At 45.7% G+C, this 24,243-nt stretch overlaps 1 protein-coding gene and 1 long non-coding RNA gene across 2 annotated transcripts in view; one reads left to right on the top strand and one right to left on the bottom strand.

Moving 5' to 3' along the window:
* LOC123463770 overlaps positions 1-13,825 on the top strand; it is a 44,804-nt gene extending 30,979 nt beyond the window's left edge. Inside the window, exon 7 of the long non-coding RNA XR_006639169.1 lies at positions 13,630-13,825. This is a non-coding gene — a long non-coding RNA (uncharacterized LOC123463770). The remainder of the gene's footprint in view (positions 1-13,629) is intronic.
* Positions 7,606-17,969, bottom strand: LOC123463723 (coiled-coil domain-containing protein 180-like). The gene is made up of 4 exons (XM_045159883.1): positions 17,769-17,969; positions 11,942-12,030; positions 11,364-11,537; positions 7,606-8,219 (listed from the first exon to the last, which is right to left on the bottom strand). The coding sequence occupies exons 1-4, from the start codon at positions 17,875-17,877 to the stop codon at positions 8,196-8,198; spliced, it is 396 nt and encodes a 131-aa protein (XP_045015818.1). The 5' UTR covers positions 17,878-17,969; the 3' UTR covers positions 7,606-8,195.
* Positions 17,970-24,243: the final 6,274 nt, after the last annotated feature.

Below are 24,243 nucleotides of genomic sequence, written 5' to 3'. Positions count from 1 at the left end.
AGAGCTTGTGGAAAAGTGTTTATTTTGGCTTACGTGCTGGATGGGGAAGCTCCATGATGGCAGGGAAAAATGATGGCATGAGCAGAGGTGGATATCACCCCCCCCCCCCAGCCAACATAAGGCCCATAAGCCCACACCCAACAATACACTCTCTCCAAATTGCTATCATCTGGGATCCTAGCATTCAGAACACCTAAGTTTATGAGGGATCCTGAATCAAACCATCACAGCTACTCTAATTTCTGTCACTATTTCCAATGTAATGCCAACCAACCAAAGCCAGACAACTTAACCACATAGAGTGTCTTTCTCTCAGTGGGCCAGCTTGCAGCGCCTCTTGCAATAGCCTCTGACCAAGGCCCAGAGGCTTCTGTGTTCCTTCCATCAGAAGTTCCGCATTTTCCTACATGCCCTTACATTTGCTAAGTGTACTTGATGGTGGTGAACATCCTGCTAACACCAGCTGTGAGACAGGAGCCTTTGCTCCTCTTGTTTCATTGGTCTTCGTTTCTCTGCACATCATGGAAGGCACAGGGTTTCATGAAGCAAAGGGAGGCTTCTCTCCCTCCCCTCTTTTTTTGAAGTAGATTCTTACTCTAGCCCAAGCTGACCTGGAATTCACTATGTAGTCTCAGGGTGGCCTTGAACTTACAGGGATCCTCCTACATCTGCCTCCTGAGTGTTGGGATTAAAGATGTGTGCCACCACACCCAGCTTCCCTTCCCTTTCTTAAAATCAGGAACTAACCAGGGTCATCCAGGGCTTAGTTAGTTTGGCCATGTGGCTTCTGTCAGTTATGTTCCCTAAAATCTACCAGGAAAGTTGGTGACCAGAGCCTCAAGTGTAGTGACCTCTCCAGGGCTTAGTTGGTGGAGGACAGGCCACAGTATATGGCCCAGAAATCTTGTGTCAGTGATATTGCTGCAGGAAAACCATCTACTCTGTGGTGGGACTCCACATGTCCTTATTTCTAATCACGAAACACAACTCTCAGCACATGGGTTTGTATCCCTTTGCAGGATGAATCAAGCCTAAATAAAGACAGTACCAGGACAGACGCCACCCATGCCCTCGGTCCCGGGAGTCCAGAGAGGGAAACCTGGAGACCTTCTGAGGACAGAGACTGGGTCATAGGGGCTGTCCTTGGCCCTTTCTGGTGGCACATGGGGTTGGTTTTGGGGCAGGGAAAGTCTGGGAGGTCGTGCATCCCTACCTGCCTGCTGAGGTGGCATATGCTTAGAGGAGACGGCCACAGGAGTGCAAGAATGCATCCTCAACATCCTTATCCAAGCATCAATGCTGTAGTCTAGTCACTGCTCTACAAACCATAAACCAGTCTTCCCCATCCACCTAGCAAGGGAACACGCCCCAGCTCATGCCCTTTGCGCCTAGCAGGTAGGCTACTTACATGCCTGGCCCCTACCCAACACCCCACGCAGGAAACCATGTGGTATATGGATAGGAAATGAGAAGCTAAAATGCTTCTACTGTGCAGAGGCAAGAGTTTGTCCCAAAGGGCCCCTTCAAGGTCAACCATCAGGATAACCACTGTCTCTTGATAACAGGTGATATGCTCATAAGGGAATCCAGCGAAGTCATAGGCAGAATATAGAAACCATCTTTGGTCTAGGTACCAGCTCTGTAGGGCAATGTGTTCAAAGGAAGGACAGAAGCCTACATGGATGTACACAAGGGGACTAAGTGTCATCAGAACATGAAAAAACGGGGACATTTAGTGTATACTTCATGCTCTGTGGATATTTGAAATTTTCCCCAGAATCATGTGCACTATATAAGAATAAGCAGTACAGGGCTGGAGAGATGGCTCAGTGTTTAAAGGTGCTTGCTTGCAAAGCCTGATGGCCTAGTTTTGATACCACAGAAAGCCAGATGCACAAGGTGGCACATGCATCTGGCCTTGGTTTGCAGCGGCAAGGGGCCCTGGCAGAACTGTGCTTTTCCTCTCTCTATGAATTCCTGTCTCTGTCTCACTATCTCTGTTAATAAAAAATATTCTTAAAAAACAATAAGCAGTACAGAGAGAAAAGGATATTTTCCTCAGTGGAGACACAACTCTGCACCCCTGGACTGACGTGGGAGAGAAAAGGCAGAGAAGGGGAGGAGGGAGCATCTAAGGGTGTCTGGGTCTCTGCTTCTGCAGGCACCTTGGCCAGGGTATATGTGAAAGGGGACTGAGACGTGCATTCAGGGTGGAAAACAAGCATGCAGACACCCAGACATCTGTTGACCAGAAATCTGGGGACACTCAGAACCATGTTCCTACCAACGTCTCCTCGGACTTTCCATGACTTAGATATGGGGCAAGAGGTTAGGTGCTATGGTCAAAACAGCAGCAAGTGACATGTCAGACAGAGGTGGTTACTGGGAGGACAGAGCCCTGTTTCTATCATTCATCTTGCTCTGAGTTCTGAGTCCAGTGAGGGACGCCTGGTGACGCTGCAGGGGGATGGGGTCCCAGAAGCCAGTCCTGAGCCCTCACCCTTGCTGACCTCTGTGTGCTTGCCTGTGGTTGGTGGGGAGGTATCTCTTCTTTTTACTAAGGTAAGTAGGGGGACCCACAGATGCCTCACCCTCTCATGCTGTAGGAATCCTGTACCCAGATGTCAGTTTACTTCGGCTCTATGATTCTTGACTCTGCACATGGGAAATCTACAGGCACTCACGGCTTTCTCTCCTGTTCGGTCTTGACACTTTTCTATCTTGCTCGGAAGCTGCTGCAGAGATGTGTTTAATCCATCAGTTTGAAAATTGCTTCTTGCCACCTGCAAAATCAAAGTCCCAGGATTTCATATTTACAACCTGTGCTTATAATGTATCTGTTATTAGGGCTAGAGAGATGGCTTAGTGGTTAAGACACTTACTTATGAAGCCTGAGGACCCATGTTCAAATCATCAGATCCCACATAAGCCAGATGCACAAGGTGAGGTAAGTGCAAGGTTGTACATGACCCCTAGGTGGCACAAGCACCTGGAGTTTGACTGCAGTGGCTGAGGCCCTGGAGTGCCACTTCTCTCAGTGTATGTATGTGTGTCTCTCTCTCCAAAATAAAAAATGTAAATCTGCCTTCTTAATTTGCATGTGTGTGTATGTAGACTTCCCAGGTCTCTTGCCATTGCAAGTACATACTGGCGCAGCTTTCAGTAGGGGCTGTGGCATTGAAGCTGAACGTAGAGACCCTGAAAACAATCACCTTTAACCTCTACGCTGTCTCCCTGGTCCATGAATAATTTTTGCGATCAAGGGAAATGTTAGTAAAACATGTCAAGAAAACTTGTTAAATATCGAGAAAAGAAATTGTTGGGGAGAATACATAGTAGTATCAAAATAAGTTCCAAACCTGTATTTTTGGGCTGAAGAGATGGTGCAGTGTTTAAATTACATGCCTGTAAATCCTAACATCCCAGGTTCAATTCCCCCGTACCCATGTAAAGCCAGATACACAAAGGGCACATGCGTCTGGCTTCGTCTTCAGTACCACAGGCGCTGACATACTCACTTTCTCTGTCTGTGTCATTCTCTCCCTTTCTCTGCATAAAAACATGTAGGTAAATAAAAGCTGTATTTTCCTAAGCTTAAGTGAGACTGGCACCCAGTGTACGGTTAGGTTTGTAAAAGTCACCAGACTGTAAAATGATCCTTGGCACATCCCTGCTCTGGTGCAGAGCTCTGGCTACACCCGAGGACAAAGGCAGTGTCCCAAGCACTGGGCAGGCATCATGACAAGAGGGGAACTCCACCAGTATCTCTCTGAAAGGAACAGTGCCGGCAAAGCCACGGCAGGAAAGGCCTCCCGAAGGCGCTTCTGATGCTTCTTTAATGAGTCTACACTTTACAACTCTGCCAAAGTAGCGAAGACCAGTGTGGGTGTATCCTCATGTTCTCATACACAGACTTTGACCATGAGGAACTGGACAGATGGCTCAGCTGTTAAAGGAGCTTCAGTACAAAACTTGTTGGCCTGGGTTCAATTCCCCAGCACCCCATAAAGAGTGATGCACAAAGTGGTGCATGCCTTAGAGTTTGTCTATACTGGCAGGAGGCTCCGGCACACCTATACTCACTCTCTCCATTTCTCTGTGTGTCTACCTTTTTTCTATCCCCAAATTTATAAAAATATCTTTTAAAAGAACAATTCCAATATATGACAAAATCATTTTTTTGATGCAAGCCAAAAGGAATGGCCTTTTTAATGTAAGAGAGCAAAAGAGGGAGAGAGAATAAGAGAGAGAATTGCCACACCAGGACCTCCAGCCACTGCAGTCAAACTCCAGACGCACATGCCCTTGTGTACATGTGTGAACTTGTGTGTTTGTGTCACTGTGTGCATCTGGCTTACATGGGACCGAGACAGTCAAACAGGAGTCCTTAGGCTTCACAGGCAAAGCCTTAACCACTGATCCATCTCTCCTGCCCCCAATGTCTTTTTAAAAATGCTATTTATGTATTTGCAAACACAGAGAGAGAGAAAAAAAACCATGCTTGCACAACGAAATGGTGTCACTCACTGAGCCGCCTCCCAGTCCCTTAGGTCAAAATCTAATTGGAATTCTGAGGGTGTTGTGGAAGCATTGATCATCATCTCTTTTTTGTAGTTTGTTCCACCTTTTCACGTTCATCTATAGTGGTAATCAATAACAGTCATACTTTTTACAAAAAATACAACAACCTGTGTGCATGGCTCAGGAAAGGTGTCTGTGCTGGCCTTAGAAATGAGACTGTAAGCAGGGTAATTTGTTATGTCGTGGCCCATGTCCTCAGTGTTGCTAAAGCTTCCTCTCCCTTCCCTACCCCTCCCTCTCCTCAGATGACTTACATGCCCTCACATTGCTCCCACACCTGTTCTTCTTTTGGGTACAGATGGCCTATCCATAGTCACGATGTATGGTTCCACATCTGGACTCTCCCTGTGGTTCCACCATTTAAGGGATGTGAGTTCTGGTTACGTCATGGAATCACTGTCTACTTCAGGTTCTTCATCCCTGCAATGGGGGTTAAAAACAACGTTCACCTCATACACTTCAGGGGAAGACTAATGGCACTAATTAGAATGGGCACACCAAGGCCTCTAGCCACTGCAGACGAACTCCAGAAGCATGGGCCTCCATGTGCATCTGGCTTACATGGGACCTGGGGAATTGAACCGGGATTCTTAGGCATCGCAGGCAGGCACCTTAACAGCTAAGGTATCTTTCTTGCACTCAACTATTTTTGAAATATGTAAATTTTTTAAAAATATTTTATTTTATTTTTTGACTAGAGAGAGGAAGACAGAGACAATGGGCATGCAAAGGGATCTAGCCAATGCAAACAAACTCCAGATGATGCCCTGCCGTGTACATCTGCCTGACATGCGCTCCTGGGAGTCCAATCAAGGTCCTTAGACTGGCAAGTGCTTTAAGCACTAAGACATCCTTCAGCCCTAAACTAATTTTATTTGGTATTTTCTACCAGCAGTGATAAGGTAACTAATACATTGTATACGAAAATTATAAAATAAGTGCAAGATAATGAAATGAAAGTGAATTCTGCTTCCTGATTGTTCAATGAGACTAACTGTCTTGGTCTTAATGCAGGAACTTCTCACCATGATGGGCCATATATCTTTTATTTTTTTTACATTGTGTTTATTTTTATTTATTTGAGAGCAACACAGAGATATTGTAATAAGTAAAATTCAAACCTCAAGGAATAGATACAGCAGGAGATAAAGCACAGTCACCAAAAGATGATGTGAACAAATCAGGAAGAATGGAGCTAAAATATGTGAGCATCAAATAGACATCTGGAGGACAGACATTCCTGACATGTTAATTATGATTCTGATTCTTACCCAGGCATGGTGGCATATGCCTTTAATCCTAACATTCTAGAAGCATAGGTAAGAGGATCACTATGAGTTCAAAGCCAGCCTGGGACTACAGAGTAACTTCCATGTCAGCTTGGGCTGCAATCATAAACCAACCTTGAACACAACAACAAGTAAACAATCATAATAATGATTATAATTCTTTAGAATCTTCCAAATTTTCCTTAAAGTAGAATATTATAGACAGAAAGTAATAATACTTGCCCTGCATGGTGGTACATGCCTTTAATCTTAGCATTGGAAAGGCAGAGGTAGCAGGATTGCTGTGAATCTGAGGCCAGCCTGAGACTACATAGTGAATTCCAGGTCAGCCTGGGCTAGAGTGGTACTCTACCTCCCCCAATCCCTCACTAAACAAGAAAAGAAATTAACAATACTTTAACAGGTGCATGCCTTGCCAACACTGCCGTGACTGGTGCCCCCCGTGACTCGTGGATAGAAATGGACACTGTCCAGTGTGGTGTGATGGTTAATCTTACTGTCAACTTGACTGGACTTAGAGTCACCCAGGAGACACACCACTGGGCATGTCCGTAAGGGCATTTCCAGAGAGGCTGAGTTGAGGGGGAGAGACCCACCCTGATGGTGGTCAGTAATATTCCATGAGCTGGGGATTGGAGGGAATGAAGAGTGGAAGAGGAGGAATCCACTTGCGCTCAATCATGCATCATTTCTGCATCTTGACTGCAGTCCCATTATGACCTGCTGACTCAGCCCTGCATCTCCTGTCATGATGAACTGTATCCCTTCAAACCATGAGGAAGAAAAGCCCACTCAACTTAGGTGACCACATGGTAGCTTCTCCAGGGAGCGCCTTTCCTTGCCCTGGGCAGCTCCGTCTCTCCCACAGCAGTTCTTTGCTGCTTCTTTACTTATTTTTGAGGGAATGAACCCACAGCCACTTGCACACTAGGCAAGGACCTTGCGTAGCTTGTGGGGTGCTGGGTCAACCCAGGGCTTTGTGCATGCTAAGAAGCCCTCTACCAACTGAGCTACATCCCCAGCCACTAGTTTCTCGTAAAACATCAGAAGGTATATGACTTCGGAGCCTGGGTTGCTACACAGTGTCCTTGGCTGGGATTGAGTAGTGACTACACACTTGTCATTATTTTACACATGTCTTCAGAACACTTTCTCTTATACATGTGCAGAGCATTGAGTTTGGGATCCTTGCTCAACGAGAAGTCTCATATAAGAGAAAGGCCCTTTGCCATTCTGTCCACATAGAATTTAAGTAATGGTTTTGTGGACACAATTTATTGATGAGTCACTTGGAAAACCTTGAAGGGGAGCTTTACTCATTAAGTTCATGTTACACACAGTGAACAGGAGGAGACAAGGGGTGAACAGGTTGAGGTGAAGCAGAAGAGGCTGAGGTGATCTGTGTGGTAAAAGGGGAGGCAATGAAAGTCATGTAGTTGATGGGTAACTCCAGAGTAGGCTACAGGGATATACGAACAGGAAGGCAAAATTCAAACTTATTGCTGGGCTGGAGAGATGGCTTAGTGATTAAGGTACTTGCATGTGAAGGCAAAGGACCTAGGTTCAATGGCCCAGGACCTACGTGAGTCAATGCACAAGGGGACGCATGCATCTGGAGTTCAATTATAGAGGCTGGAAGTTCTAGTGCACCCATTCTCTCCCTGTCTGTCTCTGATAAACAATTTTGTTTTAAAAAGCCTCATTGCTATAAAGAGAGAAGTACATCCTTCCTAACTAAATAAAACAGTACATTCCTGTCTTTCTAATCATCTCTATGGAGAGTGAGCCACTGTAGGACCAAACTTACATGAGGGACACATCCACAATAAACAAAAGAAACAATGTGCCACTTGTGGCCTTACTTGATCCTTGTATAAATTCTCTTGATCTTCCTCCTCCTCCTCCTCTGCTCTCTGTTCTTCCTCCTCTTTTATTTCTTCCTCCTCCTCTTGCCCTTCTTCTTCCTCCTCCTGTTTTTCTTCATTCTCATCTTTCTTCTCATTTTTTCCTCCTCTTTCTCTTCCTGCCCTTCTATCACCCTCACAATTTCTAGGGCACGGTATGGTTCTAAGTCATTCTCTCTTTCTCCCTGCGTTTCTTCCGGTTCTTGCACACCATCTTCTCTGGACTCCTTCATCTCAACAAACCATGGGAACAGGTCTGTCTGGCTCAGCCCCGCTTCAGCTATGGAGGAGTCTGTTTCTTGACCTTTTTCTTCTCTCTCTTCAGCTGGCCTATCAGAACCTGACTCTTGACTTAAGCTTCCTTCACCTCTGTTCATTTCCAGTTGAGCCTCTTTCCTTTTCTTCGGTATCTGCAATCTCTTTAGGATGTGCTCTTCATTGGCTTCTGTTGATGACCAATATGAAAGCAAAAGGACAGGAAATGATCATGTTGCTTGGATTGGGTCTCCAACCGACCGATGTACGAAGGGACACCAAGGAGACATGGACTTAAATTGTAAAAAAGTGAGCTGGTTGCCTGAATCTGAAAATCACATCCCCAGACAAAGTCTACGAGGAAAAACACAAGTCCCTGAAGGACCAACAATGACTTTCTCCTGAATGCCAGGACAGTCCTAAGGCACTGTGTCTCTTTAGGTAAAAGGGCCTCCTCTCCCCTTGAATACTGGATACTCCATAGTGAATTCCAGGCCAGCCTGGGCTAGAGTGCGACCCTCCCTCACAAACCAGAAAAAATAAATAAAATCATGTATCTATGTTAATTCTACATGGTCACTGAAGTGAAATATTGCTCCAACTACAGAATAATTTGCACTGTAAAAACAAGTCCCCTATTTTAAAAACATTATATTACTGTAATTATCCACGTGTTTGAATGTGTATACCCATAAAAAGAATTGCTGGGCAGAAATGAGTGGAATATATATTTGCAGGAGCTGATGTTTCTTTTATTTAACCAAGACCACATTTGTTCCAGAAAACAATTTGTGTGTGTTTGTTTTTGTTTTCTGAGGGAGAGTCTCACTGTAGCTCAGACTGACCTGGAATTCACTATGTAGTCTGAGGGTAGCCTCCAACATACGGCAATAATCCTCCTACCGCTTCCTCCCAAGTGCTGGGATTAAAGGTGTGCACCACCTGTTCAAATTTTTCAAAGAATAGTTCTTGACTTTTTATTGCTTTGATACTCCTCCCTTTAAACTCTGCAAAATTATCTCTGGAAAATTCTGTGTCTGCCCAAAGCAAAGCAGCAAAGGACCACAATATTCTCCAACACTGGAACCAGAGTTTTTAGCTGAAGCTTGCTGGGCAAACCCTGTGCAGGATAGTGTAACCTTGAGCATGAACCCAGGTTTCCCTCCTTTTCTTTGGGGTTCTGCTCAGGCTACCTTGACTTCATGTTCTACAGAAAAGCCATGGTCTTTTCCAGCTGTAGCCTCAGTGCTTCTTCATGACTTTGTTGCCTCATTTGGTCCAGGAGCTTATCAAGATAGATCTACTGGTTCGGGCAGTCTCCCTACCTCCTCAGGGAAAAAAACCCACCAAGAGGAGCACAGGTGAAATCTCAGAGCTTGATGTGCAGGGATCTTATGTCTAGCACTGACGTACAGACAGCTAGGCAGTCCTGGTACTTGCTTTCTACAAAAAGGATACCTACCAATGGGTTGGAGAGATGGCTTAAAAGTTAAGGCACTTGCTTGAGATGCCTAAGGATCCCCAAACTCCCCAAAACCCACTGAAGCTAGATGTACACGGTGGCACAAGCACACAAGGTGGCACACATGTCTGGAACTTGACCCCAGTGCCTACAGGCTCTGGGGTGCCAATTCTCCCTCTCCCTCATAAAAAAGGACACCAAGTCGATAAACGACCTTATTCTTTCCAGCACACACATCCAAGTTTTCTGTTCCTGGAATGTTCTTTCCTGACCATTTAACTCCTCCAGAATGATACCCCTTCCTCTTTATTTAAGTTTTCTTTTGTTTATTTATTTATATAACAGAGATCGAGAGTGTAAGAGGCAGAGAGAGAGAGAGAAAGAGAGAAAGGGTGCACCAGCGCCTCTAGCCACAGCAAATGAACTCAGGATGTGTGCGCCCACCTGTGCATCTGGATAACGAGGGTCCTGGGGAATCAAGCCTCGAACCAGGGTCTTTAGGCTTCACAGGCAAGCACTAAACTGCTAAGCCATCTCTCCAGCCCGCTTCTTCCTATTGATAATGAGATTGGGGCTAGAAAGATGGCTTAGCTGTTAAGGCACTTGCCTGCAAAGCCTAAGGACCCAGGTTCACTTACCAGGATCCATGCAAGCCAGATGCATAAGGCAGTCGTGAGTATGGAGAAGGTCATTTGTAGTGGCTAGTGGCCCTGGTGCACCCATTCTCTCCCTCTCCCTCTCTCTAATAAAAAAAATATTAAAAAAAAAAAGAAACTAAGAAAATGTGACTGATATCCTAACAGATCCCAAATGTGAGAACTTGGATCTATTCCCTGTGTCCTCTGGAAAGATACATTGCACCTGGTCAGACCACCTATATGAGTTACAGACCTCCACTACTGGAATTCAACAGTCATATCAACTGAAGAGTTGGCACCTGGACTGGAAAAGCTCATGCTGGCACAGGCTTTGGCGATTTGAAGCCACCTGCATTCACCACTCTTGCCTTGCCCGAAGGGGGCTTACCTAGTGTATTGGGGGTCTAACCAGCTGGACCTCCCGAGAAACTACTCCTAAAAGGGAGACCTGTTCTTAGTGAACTTTACCTCCCAGTGGACATCTGTAACTCGGAATTCGCTCCAGGCATCAATACACCTTGCCCATCAGGTATAATTCCAAAGACAATTGTCACATTCCTCTCTTGGAAAATTATGCACAAAACGGCCTTTCGTTGTGTGTATGGCAGCATACCACAACTCATGAAAACCTTCTTTAATGACTTCTTGATTTTTAATTTTTCCTACATTTTATTTATTTATTTAAAAGAGGAAGAGTGGGGGAAGAGACAGATATATAAAGACAATGGGTACACCAGGACCTCCAGCTATGCAAGCCAACTCCAGACACGTGCCGCCTTGTGAATCTGGCTTAAATGGGTATGGGGGAATCAAACCTGGGTACTTAGGAATCACAGGCTTAACTGCTAAGCCATCGATCCAGCCTTTATCTCCTGATTTTTACCATCTTCAATATTCCCTATTCTGTCCTGTTTCTTGTGCCCTCTCTTATTGACAGGTTTGATTCCAAGACTCAAACAAGCGGCAACCTGGTTCCAAAGCTTCGCTACTCCCATCTAACTCCATGACCAAGGAGGTTTCAGTTTCCTCATCTCTTTATGTTTTAAACAGAGTATGTTACATTTGGGATCTGTCTTTAGCTCAGTTTTGCTTATGTTGTTTTGTTCCTTTAGCTCTTTGGTTCTGTCTGTCTGTCTGTTTTCATCTGAACCCTGCCTGAGCTCCCTGAGGTAGCCTGCAGTTGGAGTTTGGCCCATTCCTCATTCCCTGTTGGGTTCCTCAGAGTTTGGCTCACCGGGCTCTCCAGGTGGGTCTTCTGCCGATGGCGTCCCTTCCTCTTCTCCAGCTCCCCCTCTTGCATCGACAGTGCGCGCTGGTGCTCTTCCCACAGCTGCACAGACCACGGGAAGTATGTGAAGAGGTCCAAGCTCTGCCACTTAGTCTGCTTAGCCAAAGCCTCAAAGGAGTTCTACCGTGGAAGGACCAAGAGAAAGGTGCTTGAAGGACAACTGGCCCAGCCATGAGGAGGGCCCACCCATGAGAGCTCCTTGTCTCCAAGGACAGAAGTAACCACATGGCGACCATTTTTCAAGGTTGGCTCTGGGTACCCCTGTGCTCCTAGGTGATGCCGTCATGGGGTCGCACCACCTCACTTATCTCAGTCTGGGCCTCCTTCCTTCTCCTGACGTCATTTCATAGCACAGGGGCCAACCTCACCCCTACTGTTAAAGCCTCATTCATGCACCATCACACACAGTGGGGCTGGGTGCATGGTTCCCGGGAAAGGGTTCAGTGGAAGCAGAAACCTGGGTGGAGAACATCAGGTCGCAGCCCGTGGTCCCACCTCCCACGACTGCAGAGAGAGGTGCCCACCTTGCATTCTCGCACATGCAGCAGGCACTCCTGCCAGGTCTTTTCATACAGGAAGAGGATCAACTCCATGCGGTCCATGTGGTACGTGTCTCCAAGGACAGAAAACAAACAGGTTATCCACTCTTCTAGAAGGAAGAGGGAGTTAGAAAGAGGGGCATCCTATTGTGAAGGGACACAGCTCCTTCTCAGGAGATTGACTCCACAATGATGAAATTTTAGTGCGGAGCCACCAGAGGTGCCATTCAGGTCAGGGACTGGTATCTCCCTCCTCAGAGTCCCTAGCACTCCAAGAGAAGGACCTCGCAGGAGGATCGCGTCTCTGTGCGTGGGCTTCACACTGAGTCTTTCTCCAGTCCCTGAGGACAATGACAGCTGCTACGGTTTGAATCAGGAATGTGGCTGACCGGCGCACCCTCTGAACGCGTGTTCCTCAGCTGGGGGCATCACTGTGAGAGGCTGTGCAGCATTTGAGAAGGCGGCAGAAGTAGGTGACTAGGGGAGAACATGGAAGGTCATGGCTCTGCTCCTGCTTCCCACGCCCGCTCTACTTCAGGAACGAAGGAATCTCTGCCACAGGCTCCCACTCCACACACGCAGCCATACCTCCTCCATGATGGAATGCAATCCTCTGACACCAGGAGCCAAAATAAGTCTGCCTTCCTTTCACTTATTCTGCCAGGTGTCCCGTTGTAGTAACAAAAAAGGCACTAACACAATACCATTGGCTCATGGGGTGTGACGAACTTCAAGGAAAATGTGGAAATGCTGGGCATGGTGGCGCACGCCTTTAGTCCCGTTTCGGGGGAGGCAGACATAGAAGTGCCGTGAGTTCAAGGACATCCTGAGATGACATAGTGAATGCCAGGTCAACCTGGGCTAGAGTAAGACCATACCTCAAAAACCAAAACATAAAATAGAAAAGGAAATGTGGAAATGGGCAAGGCATGGTGGTGAAAGCCTCTAATCCCAGCTCTATGGAGGCAGAGGAAGGAGATCATCCTGGGTTTGAAACCATGCTGACACTACATAGTGAATTCTAGGTCAGTCTGGCATATAGCAAAACCCTACCTCAAAAAAATAGATTGTGTAAAGCTATGTGTAGGAATTTTTCCCATAAACTGCTCTGGAGAAAATCAATCTTGTGGATACACGGTCTCTATTGCAACCACTCACTCTGGTGCAGTGTAAAAGAGGCCAGAGACGGTGTGTAAAGAAATGAGCATGTCCATGTTCCAGTAACGCTGACCTCTAAACCAGGCAGCTGGGCCCTGGGCTGTTAACTGAACACACCTGTTACACAGCAGTCTAAACATTACCATTTATGACTGAGCACGTATGGTCCGAGCCTGGACTGCACTATGACTGTACATCAACCTCACAAGACAGGGGCTATCACTACTGCTGACACCATGACATTCCCTGTCTTCCCCAAGGTCACATAAGCAGGATGGAGTTTCTGACTGCACGACTCTCATGGCCCCTCCTAAGATCTGTTGACATCTATGAGAGTCAATCCTGAGCCCAGAAGGCTCTATTCACAGAACATCTTGGATCACCACTAATATCCCACCACAGGTACATTAGGATACGTGTTCTGTACAAAAGGAGGCAGGTTTGAATACCCAGGGACTTGAAGTCACCTGGAAAGCAAGGTGGAGCCAGGCCTCAGTATGCTTTCTGTTTTGCAGGGAAACCCACACTTGGTCTGCAAAGTATGGAAATGGATGCTTTTCTTGACCTTCCACTGAAGAGGAAATGTACTTTGGAAGGGTGGGCTGTATCCCCCCGAAAGGTGGTCACCTCCCAGGCCCAGCGCCTCAGATCGTGGCCAAACAAGAACACTGAAGGGCGTGTGGCCCCTGGCAGGCATTGCTCTGACTCCATTATTACACTTCAGGCTCTCAGGAGACAAAGTCAGCTACTAGCTTCATGTGGCAGGAGCACACGGGGCATGGTGTCTCAGGTGGTTGGGCAGCACGTGGACCTGGACCCTCGGCCGGGGGCCTGCAGCTGCTCCCAACTCTTGTTCTTCTCTGCCCTGCGTCTGCCCTGGAAACGGCTGCCCATGGGGTAGTGGAATCGAGGGCTATCTCATTGGGCGATGGGTACTACTGTGCAAGGTGGGTTTACTTCCTGTTTGATCATAAAGAAAAGAGGCACTCATATGGGGATGGAGTTAAGCTAGGAAATGCCTCAGGGAAGAAGAAACCAGCTGGAAACCTGCCACGGTGAAATCACCCCAGAGAAGGGAGCAGCATTCTTCCTAGAGATTGGCCACTTTGGGTCGGCCATTGGTTGCCCCCACCTTCCTGAGCAGAGTGCTCAAAAACAGGCCTCTGGAGTGGGTGGGGAGCTGAGCAGAGGACTGCAGTGGGAGTGACAGGCTCTTTCTTAGAGGAGCTCCAGCAGACACCACTGTCTGGGGGCTCTCCTGCCTCCCGCTTAATGGAGGGTGGCTTACCAACATTGTCCATGGGTGGCTACACTTCTCGGGCCGCAATCATGTCCTCATTCTCATGCATTTTCTCCCTCCTGGCTATTCCCTTTCCCCTGAGGAAACAAGCTGAGATCAAGAATGGGCCCTAGCATCTAACTCCACCCACATTAGCACAGGCAGTGGCAATATCCCAGCCTTCCTGATTCCAGAGGTCCCCAGATAGTGCTCAGGCTCCCCACAAAAACTGCCTGGGAGGGAGACTCAGGCCAACAGTCCCCGCAGCTGGAATTGGAAACTCCTTCCCTGGTCCGTGGGGATGTACCCAAGCTATTGTCCATAAGGGAAACGGAGGAGACCACAGCACTGCCATTAGGTTCATCCTGCAGCCCATCCCATGAGGCAACCAGGAACCCTTTTCCAGCAAGGGGAAGGGGCATGGAGTCGCCACTGTCCGAAGCAGATATGGGACTCTCAGGGCCATCCTCATGACACCAAAGAGAATATAGCTTGAAGCCAGATACAAAGAACTGAGATGTCCCAGCATGGCGTCTCATCAGGCAGACTAGGGTGGAGTGTGACATGAGCTCTAGAATAAAGTCCATGATATCCATGTATGAGATACAACCTAAACCTTGAAGGCCTGGGCCATTCCCAGTCACCACGTAAGCAATGTTTTCCTGCCATCTTCTGTGAGTCCTCATGCAGAACCAGCGAGGAGAATTGGGGGCTGAGGAAGGTGAGTTGGTGACCCCATCACTGAGTTACAACTGATGGGAGAAAGTGAACGGAGGAAGCAGAGGGAAGCAGGCACTTCTCAGTGCCAGGCACGCATGACCTCTGCGAAGCTGTATGAGTAGGCCTCACAGCAGCCATTAGCAGGCAGGATGGAAAAAACAGAGGATGTTAGGGGGACGCGGGCAGGGAAAGGACTCCCTCCCTCAGGACTCTGGTTGAGGCCTCTGTCCAGCTGAGAACAGGATTTCCAGCACAATGAATGACATGTGTTTAAGGCCTTTTACTTTCCCATCTGAAAAAATACAATTTTCTAGGCCTCTGACCAGAAACACCCTTTAGAGAAAAGGAGATGTCCTAAACCACAGGTTTTAACTCCATTCAAGGCACTTCAAGAACCACCCTATAATCTCATTCACCACAAAGAGAAAGTAGAACAGAAAAGCAAAAGGTTTCTTAGCAACCCTTTGACATGCAACTTGAGAGCCAACACAAGGGTGACTGTGGCTAAAGCGAGGCTCTCAGTCGTGACTCCTCCAAGGGGCCCACCCCACGCTCTCAGCTGTGCTTTACCCGTTCTCACCATCTTTCTGTGTTAGCAAATCAGCTTCATACTGGGGCCTCCTGAACTCCCTGTGGCGAAGCTGAGCATCATGGGTTTTACCTGAGACAAGGGCCCTAAAAGACAAGGAAGTCCTTGGGCTGCTGGAGGCAACAGCTGGGGTTTTGTCTGGGTACCTGCCGCCTCTGACAATGCTGGCAGGCTACAGACACATCTCTGTTCCAGCTCAGGGCCTAGAGCTGCGCTCAGGTTGTGTGTCGAGGACAGACTATGTCTGTGCCAGCAAGTCAGCATCCACAAGTGCCTTCCCTGAAATTCTGTCCTGAGGGCACCTGCAACTCCTGACCTTGCCAGTATCTGGATAAGTGTCCTTAGGCTGAGAAGTGGGGAGCACGGGCCCCTCAGGAGACAGAGATGTTAGAAATACCCAGTCTGGATGAAAAGCAATCAGATGAAATGTGTCAGGAGCCCTGTGGGAGCCACAGTCACAAGGCTGCCATATGGTCCTCTAGGGGCCAAGGAGGACCTTGGACAGGCCCAAGCTGCCTATGTCTTAGGACATGAGGCAGGGGACCAAAGCTTGTATGGGCGTGTGGGTGGGCAGCTGTTATATCCAACTGTATGTAGGTGAGTGGGCGGGGGGGGGGGCAGGATACGCTGAGATTTATGGCTAGTGCTCTCTTAAGGAGCCTTGGGAAGCCTCGCTCCTGCTACTTCCTTCCAAGTAGCTAGACAAATAGGTTGTCCCCTCATTGATTTTCCCCTAGTTGAAGAGTCTGTGCTTAGCAAGTAGAAATGGTATGCTTAGGAATCTGAAGTTTAACTTCTGCACTGGAAAGTTCACGAGGCATGCCTCATCTTCCTGCCCCTATCTCAGAGAACAGCACCTCCCCTGTCCACCCAGTAAGAGACCTCAGACTACTCAGAGCCCTCTCTGACCCTGCAATCCACCACTGGGCCTGGTGGGTTCCGCAAAACACACCAAAATCTACCTCCCTCCGTCCCACATCCTCCACCAGCGCTGCATAAATGACTACAGTGGCCTGCCTCTTCTTGGTCCTCATGGTCACTTCTGCTCAAGCTTGTGCAAATCAGCTCAAAGTCCACAAGTCTGAGGGGCTGACAAAGCCTCTCTCTGCCTTGCCTCCTACCCTTTTTCTCTCTCCAGGCCCACTGCCCTCCAGCTTCTCAATTGACCAAGAACACTGTTCTCAGAGCCTTGACCCCATCCTTCTCTTCCCACAGCCTGTGGGCTCAGCGGGGCACCTCTTCAGAAAGCTTTCCTGACCTCTGTCCACTGAGTCAAGGCCTTCTACCCATGGGGTTGATGTGGCCCCTTAATACGGTGACGAATTCAAGTTCGATAAGCAGGTCCCCACCAACATCTGGGCTGGGCACCAGCGAAGTTCATTTTGGGGACTGGAGAGGTGATTAGCAGTTACAGGCACTTGCTTGTAAGCCTGATGGCCTGGGTTTGACTCCCATGCACCCATTTAAAGCCAGAGGCACTGAGAGACCCATGTGTCTGCAGTTCGTCGGCAGTGGCAAGAGCACTAGCGTGCTAATACTCAGTCTCTCTGACTTCCTCTCTCTCTCTAGTACATAAATATTATTGAGGAAGAGGCGAGGGAATCAACCTTTCCACGTAGGTGTGATTACCTTCCTTTTTAAAGGAAATACTTGAGGACTGGAGAGAAGGCTTAGTGGTTGAGACACTTACCTGCAAAGCCAAAGAAACAAGGTCTGATTCCCCAAGACCCCTGTAAGCCAGGTGCCCGAGTTGGTACACGCATCCGCAATTTGTTTGCAGTGGCTAAAGGACCTGGAGTGCCCATTTGCTGTTTTTTCTCTACCTCCCCCCCTCTCCCCCGCCCCTCCCTCCCCCCCCCTTTCACACACACACACACACACACACACACACACACACACACACACACACACGGAGCTTTTTTCTCTCTGGCCTTCTCTCTCTCTCAACTGAATCAACAAATAAAACCACTTAAAGGAAGTCCCTGAGACTCCATTTCTCCTCAGCACCCATCTTTCTGAGTGTCAACACTGGGAGACCTGCAGTGTGGTGCCTTGGCAAGACCTACCTGTGGAGAACAGGGTTGTCTGTGAGCCAGTTGTTGGGGAGGCGGCACATCCACGTCTTTGCCGAGGGGTCACTGTTTCCCCTTCAGGAATGCCCATCTTCTTCATCATGGGTGTTCTGCCATTTGGGGGGAATCACAGGGTTTTCTGAAGCTTGCTTCCTGGTGGCTGCCAGGGACTGGACTACTTGTACCTAAAGCCATGGGAGACGGGAGGTAGGGGACAGATAAGCAGAGCTTCAAGTGCCCACAGCCCCTCAAGCTGGCTGTGTCTGACTGAGAAGGACCTGAGGGAACCTGTCACAAGGAAGGCACTCCATCCTGTGCACATCCTGCACAGGCAAACAGCCACATCAAGGAAGGCATGTTTTAAGAGCTGTACATGAGGATCGAGATGATGATAAACTCACACTTCTTTGTAACCATAAGAAATTGAAAACTTTTTTCAGTGGTTGGAAATTGGTGGAGTAAAATGGTATGCCCCTGGGATATAATGTGAGGTGCTCCTTAAAGGCGAGAATTACAAAGAATTTTTTGTGAACAGATGGACATCCTTATAAGATGCATTCTTGAACATATCCATACATTTAAACGATAAATTAAAAAACACAATCAAATCTACACAGTATTGTTTCCAATCTCAAAATGTATTCAAGAAACAACAGGGGGACTTCCGGTTAAGGTGGTGGCGTAGGTACCACGCCAAAGCAGCCTGGGGGAAAAAAGACCAAAAAAAACTCAGCAAAATACACACTTTTACTAAAAAGTGAGGTGTATAGGAAATTGAAGCAGCAGCAGAGAAGTAGGAGAGATCCAGAGCATCCAGAGCCTGCACAGGCCTGCAAAAATGGCCCCGGCAGCTCCTCCAACTGCGGCGGCGCACCAGAAAGCCGCCAGACTGGCCGCAGGAAAAGCCAGGTGCAGGAGCTTCCCCTCACACCGCGCTCTCCGCAACTCAGGAAACGTGAAGGGAGAGCGGCAGTGAGCAATGGAGGAGCAGACCGCCAAGGAGAAGAACATGTGGAGCAGGGACAGAACCAGAGCAGCCGCGGCTCCTTCCCCTCCCCCACTGCCTGAGCCCAGCTCCAGCAAACAGAGCAGCAGCCCGAGACAGGCCAAGCCACCTTGAGCCGACAGCGGGACCAAAGCAGGAACAGAGTCTGGGGGTTACACCAACGGCTCCGGTAACAGTGGCCCAAGCAGCAGCAGACCCAGGAGCGGCAGCAGTGGCAGACCCAGCAGCAGCAGCTTCAGGAACAGCAGTGGCTCCAGAAGTGGCAGCTTCAGCAGCAGCAGCAGCAGAGGCAGCACCAGCAGCTCCAGCTGCTGACAAGACCCTGTAAAGGCAGCTTTCACATCAGCAGTTCCAGCAGCAGGGGTGCTGATCTGCAGGGCCACAGTTGCCAGGCTTGGTTTGCCCCGCAGGAAAAGCCAGTGCCCAGCTCCAGAAATCACAACAGCAGCCCGACGACCCAAGCAGCAACTTGACTGAGACCAAACTCATCCAATGTAACTGGGTTTGCACCAGGGAAGGGTCTCACTTGGTCACAAGCTGACTTGGATCCCTCAACAGACCAGAAATCTTAACCTCTATGTTGATAGAAGATCTGGTTGTTATAATAACTACTCTGGCATACATAATTGGGGCTATTTTTGACTGAATAGGTACAGTGTTTAGTTTAGAATCGACCTGTATTTTATTCCACTCAGCCTACTTGAATACCCCCATAGCAGGGAAACTCAACCCCTAGGAGCACCTTTGTAGATACTCTCAGAGTCTTAAGATCCACATCTAACACCTTAAGCTCCTACCCTGAAAATATATAGCATCAAATCAATTGATACAGCTAAGAATACCCAGCTAGCTAGAAAACCCAAGCATTAACTTAATCCAACATGCAAAAATACATACATATAGCACAAGAAACACTAAAAAGCAAGACAATATAAATCCACCTAAAAGTATTAATGCATCAGAAATGACATCCAGTGAGAATGAGTTAGAGGAAATGCCTGAGAAAGATTTCAAAAGAATGATTGTAAATATGTTCAAAGAAGTCAGAGAACAAATCAAAGGAGTCAAAGAGGAACTTAAAGAGGAAATCAAAGGAATCAAAGAAGATGCAGTACACCAATTTCATGAAATAAAGAAATAAGGCAATACAAGACATAAATAAGGAAATAGAAATAATTAAAAAAAAACAGTCAGAATTACTAGCAATGAAGAACACAGTTAATGAAATAAAAAACTCTGTAGAAAATCTCACCATACAATGGATGAAGGAGAGGACAGAATATCTAAGCTAGAAGACCAGGTGGCAGATCTAACACAGGCCAAAATAGAGAAAGACAAACTTATAGAAAAGTATGAGTGGAAATTTCAAGATATTCGGGACACTATGAAAAGATCAAATATTAGAATTCAGGGCATAGTAGAAGGAGAAAAATTCTACTCCAAAGTCGGCGTCTTCAACAAAATCAAAGAAGAAAATTTCCCCCAAATTGGGAAAGTGGCGCCAATACAGATACAGGAAGCCTTTAGAACCCCAGCCAGACAAAACCTGGAAAGAACCTCTTCTCACCATATTATTAGGAAACTTCCAAACACACACACCAGAGAAAAAATATTGAAAGCAGTTAGAGAGAAAACTCAAGTTACCTACAAAAGCAAGCCCATCAGGATTACAGCAGATTATTCAGCACAAAAAAAGCCAGAAGGGCTTGGAGTGATATATTCCAAGTTTTGAAAGATAACAAGTGTCAACCAAGGTTACTTTATCCTGCAAAGTTATCCATTCAAATACATGGAGAAATAAGGACATTCCATGACAAAAGCAGGTTAAAGGACTATTTGAAGACAAAACCAGCTCTACAGAAAATACTTGATAGGATCCTCCATGCTGAAGAAAAGGAAAAGCACACATACAAGGAACCTAGAAAAAACAAGCAATACTCAAATACTAGTTAACACAAGAGAGCACAGGTAGAACCAAAACCACACAAAAAAAAATGGCAAACATAAATACACACCTTTCAATAATATCTCTATATATCAAAGGCCTCAATGACCCAACAAAAAGACTTAGGTTTGCAGACTGGGATAAAAAGCAGGATCCTACAATTTGTTGTCTCCAAGAAACTCACCTTTCTATTTCTACAAAGGATAGATATTATCTTAGGGTGAAAGGTTGGAAGATGGTGTTTCAAGCAAATGGGCCTAGAAAACAAGCAGGGTTGCTATCAAATATCTGACAAGGTAGACTTTAGTCCAACGTTAGTCAAGAAAGATAAGAAAGATATATTGATTAAGGGCACACTCCAACAGGAGGACATTACAATCCTAAACATATATGCACCTAACATGGGGGCTCCCAAATTCATTAAACAAACACTATTAGAACTACGGTCACAGATAACACCAAACACAGGAGTAGTGGGTGACTTTAACACCCCACTCTCATCAATTGACAGGTCATCCTGGGAAAAAATAAACAGAGAGGCATCTAGACTAAATGAGGTCATAGAAGGAATGGACCTAACAGATATTTACAGGACATTTCATCAAAAGGATGCAGAATATACATTCTTTTCAGCAGCACATGGAACATTCTCTAAAATAGACCATATATTAGGACACAAAGCAAATCTTAACAAATTCAAGAAAATTGAAATAATTCCTTGCATTCTCTCTGACCACAATGGAATTAAACTACAAATCAGTAGCAAGAAAGGCTATAGAGCATACACAAAATCATGGAAACTAAACAATACACTACTAAATGATGAATGGGTCAATGAAGAAATCAAGAAGGAAATCAAAACATTCATAGAGTCAAACGATAATGAGAACACAACATATCAAAATCTCTGGGACACAATGAACACAGTTATAAGAGGTAAATTTATAGCCTTAAGTGCCTATATTAAGAAATTAGGAAGGTCGCAAGCAAACGACCTAATGCTTCACCTTAAAGCCTTGGAAAAAGAAGAACAAGGCAAACCAAAAATCAGTAGGTGGGAAGAAATCATAAAGATTAGGGCAGAAATTAATGAAATAGAAACAAACAAACAAAAAATCCAAAGAATTAATGAAACAAAGAGTTGGTTCTTTGAAAAGATAAACAAGATTGATAAACCCTTAGCAAATCTGACCAAAAGAAAGAGAGAAGAGACACATATGAATAAAATCAGAGATGAACAAGGTAACATCACAACAGATTCCAGAGAAATTCAAAAAATCATAGGGACATACGATAAAAGAATATACTCCACAAAGTATGAAAATCTGAAAGAAATGGATGATTTCCTTGATTTATATGACCTACCTAAATTAAATCAAAATGAGATTAATCACTTAAATAGACCTATAACAAACATGGAGATCCGAACAGTTATCAGTAATTTCCCAACTAAAAAAAGCCCAGGCCCAGATGGATTCACTTCTGAATTTTAGCAGAGCTTTAAGGAAGAGCTAACACCATTGCTTCTTAAGCTTTTCCGGGAAATGAGAAAAAGAAGGAATTCTATCAAACTCCTTGTATGAGGCCAGCATCATCCTGATACCAAAACTATGCAACGATAGAAAAAAAAAAAAAAAAAGATAATTACAGACCAATCTCCCTCATGAACAAAGATGCAAAAAACCTCAACAAAATATTGGCAAACAGAATACAAGAATATAACAGAAACATCATTCACCCTGACCAAGTAGTCTTTATCCCAGAGATGCAGGGATGGTTCAACATATGCATATCTATAAATGTAATACATTATATAAACGGGCTGAAGGACAAAAATCACATGATCATCTCATTGGACGCAGAGAAAGCATTTGACAAAATCCAACATCCCTTCATGATAGAAGTCCTACAGAGACTGGGAATAGAAGGAACATATCTCAATAAAATAAAAGCTATTTATGACAAGCCTACTGCCAACATATTACTAAATGGGGAAAAACTGCAAGCTTTTCCACTAAAATCAGGAACAAGACAAGGGAGTCCACTGTCCCCACTTTTATTTAATATAGTTCTGAAAGTCTTAGCCACAGCAGTAAGGCAAGAGACACACATAAAAGGGATACAAATTAGAAAGGAAGAGACCAAGTTATCATTATTTGCAGATGACATGATTCTATACATAAAGGACCCTAAAAACTCTACTAGCAAACTGTTAGAGCTGATCAAAACCTACAGCCATGTAGCAGGATACAAAAGAAATACACAGAAATCAGTAGCCTTCATATATGCTAACAACAAACACACAGAGGGTGAAATCAGAGAATCATTCCCATTCACAATTGCATCCAAAAAAAAAAATTAAGTACCTTGGAATAAACCTAACCAAGGAAGTAAAGAATCTCTACAATGACAACTTTAAAACACTCAAGCAAGAAATTGCACAAGACACTAGAAAGTGGAAAAACATCCCCTGTTCCTGGGTTGGAAGAATCAATATTGTGAATATGGCAATCCTACCAAAAGCAATCTACACATTTAATGCAATCCCTATCAAAATTCCAAAGGCATTCTTCATGGAAATAGAAAAAACAATCCAAAAAATCATTTGGAATCACAAAAAACCTCGAATATCTAAAATAATACTGAGCAACAAAAATAAGGCTGGTGGTATCACCATACCTGATTTTAACCTATACTACAGAGCCATAGTAACAAAAACAGCCTGGTACTGGCACAAAAACAGACATGTAGATCAGTGGAACAGAATAGAGGACCCAGATGTAAGCCCAAGTAGCTATAGCCACCTGATATCTGATAAAAATGCCAAAAATACTCATTGGAGAAGAGACAGCCTCTTCAGCAAATGGTGTTGGGAAAACTGGATATATATCTGTAGAAGGATGAAAATAGACTCTTCTCTCTCTCCATGCACAAGAATTAAGTCCAAATGGATTAAAGACCTTAACATCAGACCTGAAACTCTGAAACTGCTAGAGGAAAAAGTAGGGGAAACCCTTCAACATGTTGGTCTTGGCAAAGACTTTCTGAATACAACCCCAATTGCTCAAGCAATAGAACCACAGATTAATCACTGGGACCTCATGAAATTACAAAGATTTTGCGCTGCAAAGGACACAGTGAAAAAAGCAAAAAGGCAACCTACAGAATGGGAAAAAATCTTCAACAGCTATATATCTGATAGAGGATTAATATCTAGGATATACAAAGAACTCAAAAAGTTAAATAGTAAGGAATCAAACAAGCCAATCAAAAAATGGGCTATGGAGCTAAATAGAGCATTCTCAAAGGCAGAAATACGAATGGCATATAAGCATCTAAAAAAATGTTCCACATCACTACCCATCAGGGAAATGCAGATTAAAACTACATTGAGATTCCATCTCACCCCTATCAGATTGGCCACCATCATGAAAACAAATGATCACAAATGTTGGCAGGGATGTGGAAAAAGAGGAACCCTTCTACACTGCTGGTGGGAATGCAATCTGATCCAGCCA

This window comes from Jaculus jaculus, chromosome 1, assembly GCF_020740685.1.
Source record: "Jaculus jaculus isolate mJacJac1 chromosome 1, mJacJac1.mat.Y.cur, whole genome shotgun sequence".
In the NCBI taxonomy this organism is placed as follows: domain Eukaryota; kingdom Metazoa; phylum Chordata; class Mammalia; order Rodentia; family Dipodidae; genus Jaculus; species Jaculus jaculus.
Note: the sequence above shows the minus strand (reverse complement) of the source record. Positions and strands in the feature narration are given on the sequence as shown.

Coding starts and splice junctions, on each gene's coding strand:
- LOC123463723 (XM_045159883.1), bottom strand. CDS start 17,877: ATGATGAAGAAGATGGGCATTCCTGAAGGGGAAACAGTGACCCCTCGG. Junction 12,031..17,768: donor GACAACCCTGTTCTCCACAG/GTAGGTCTTGCC, acceptor CTGTCCTTGGAG/ACACGTACCACATGGACCGC. Junction 8,220..11,363: donor AGACCCACCTGGAGAGCCCG/GTGAGCCAAACT, acceptor GGTCATCAACAG/AAGCCAATGAAGAGCACATC.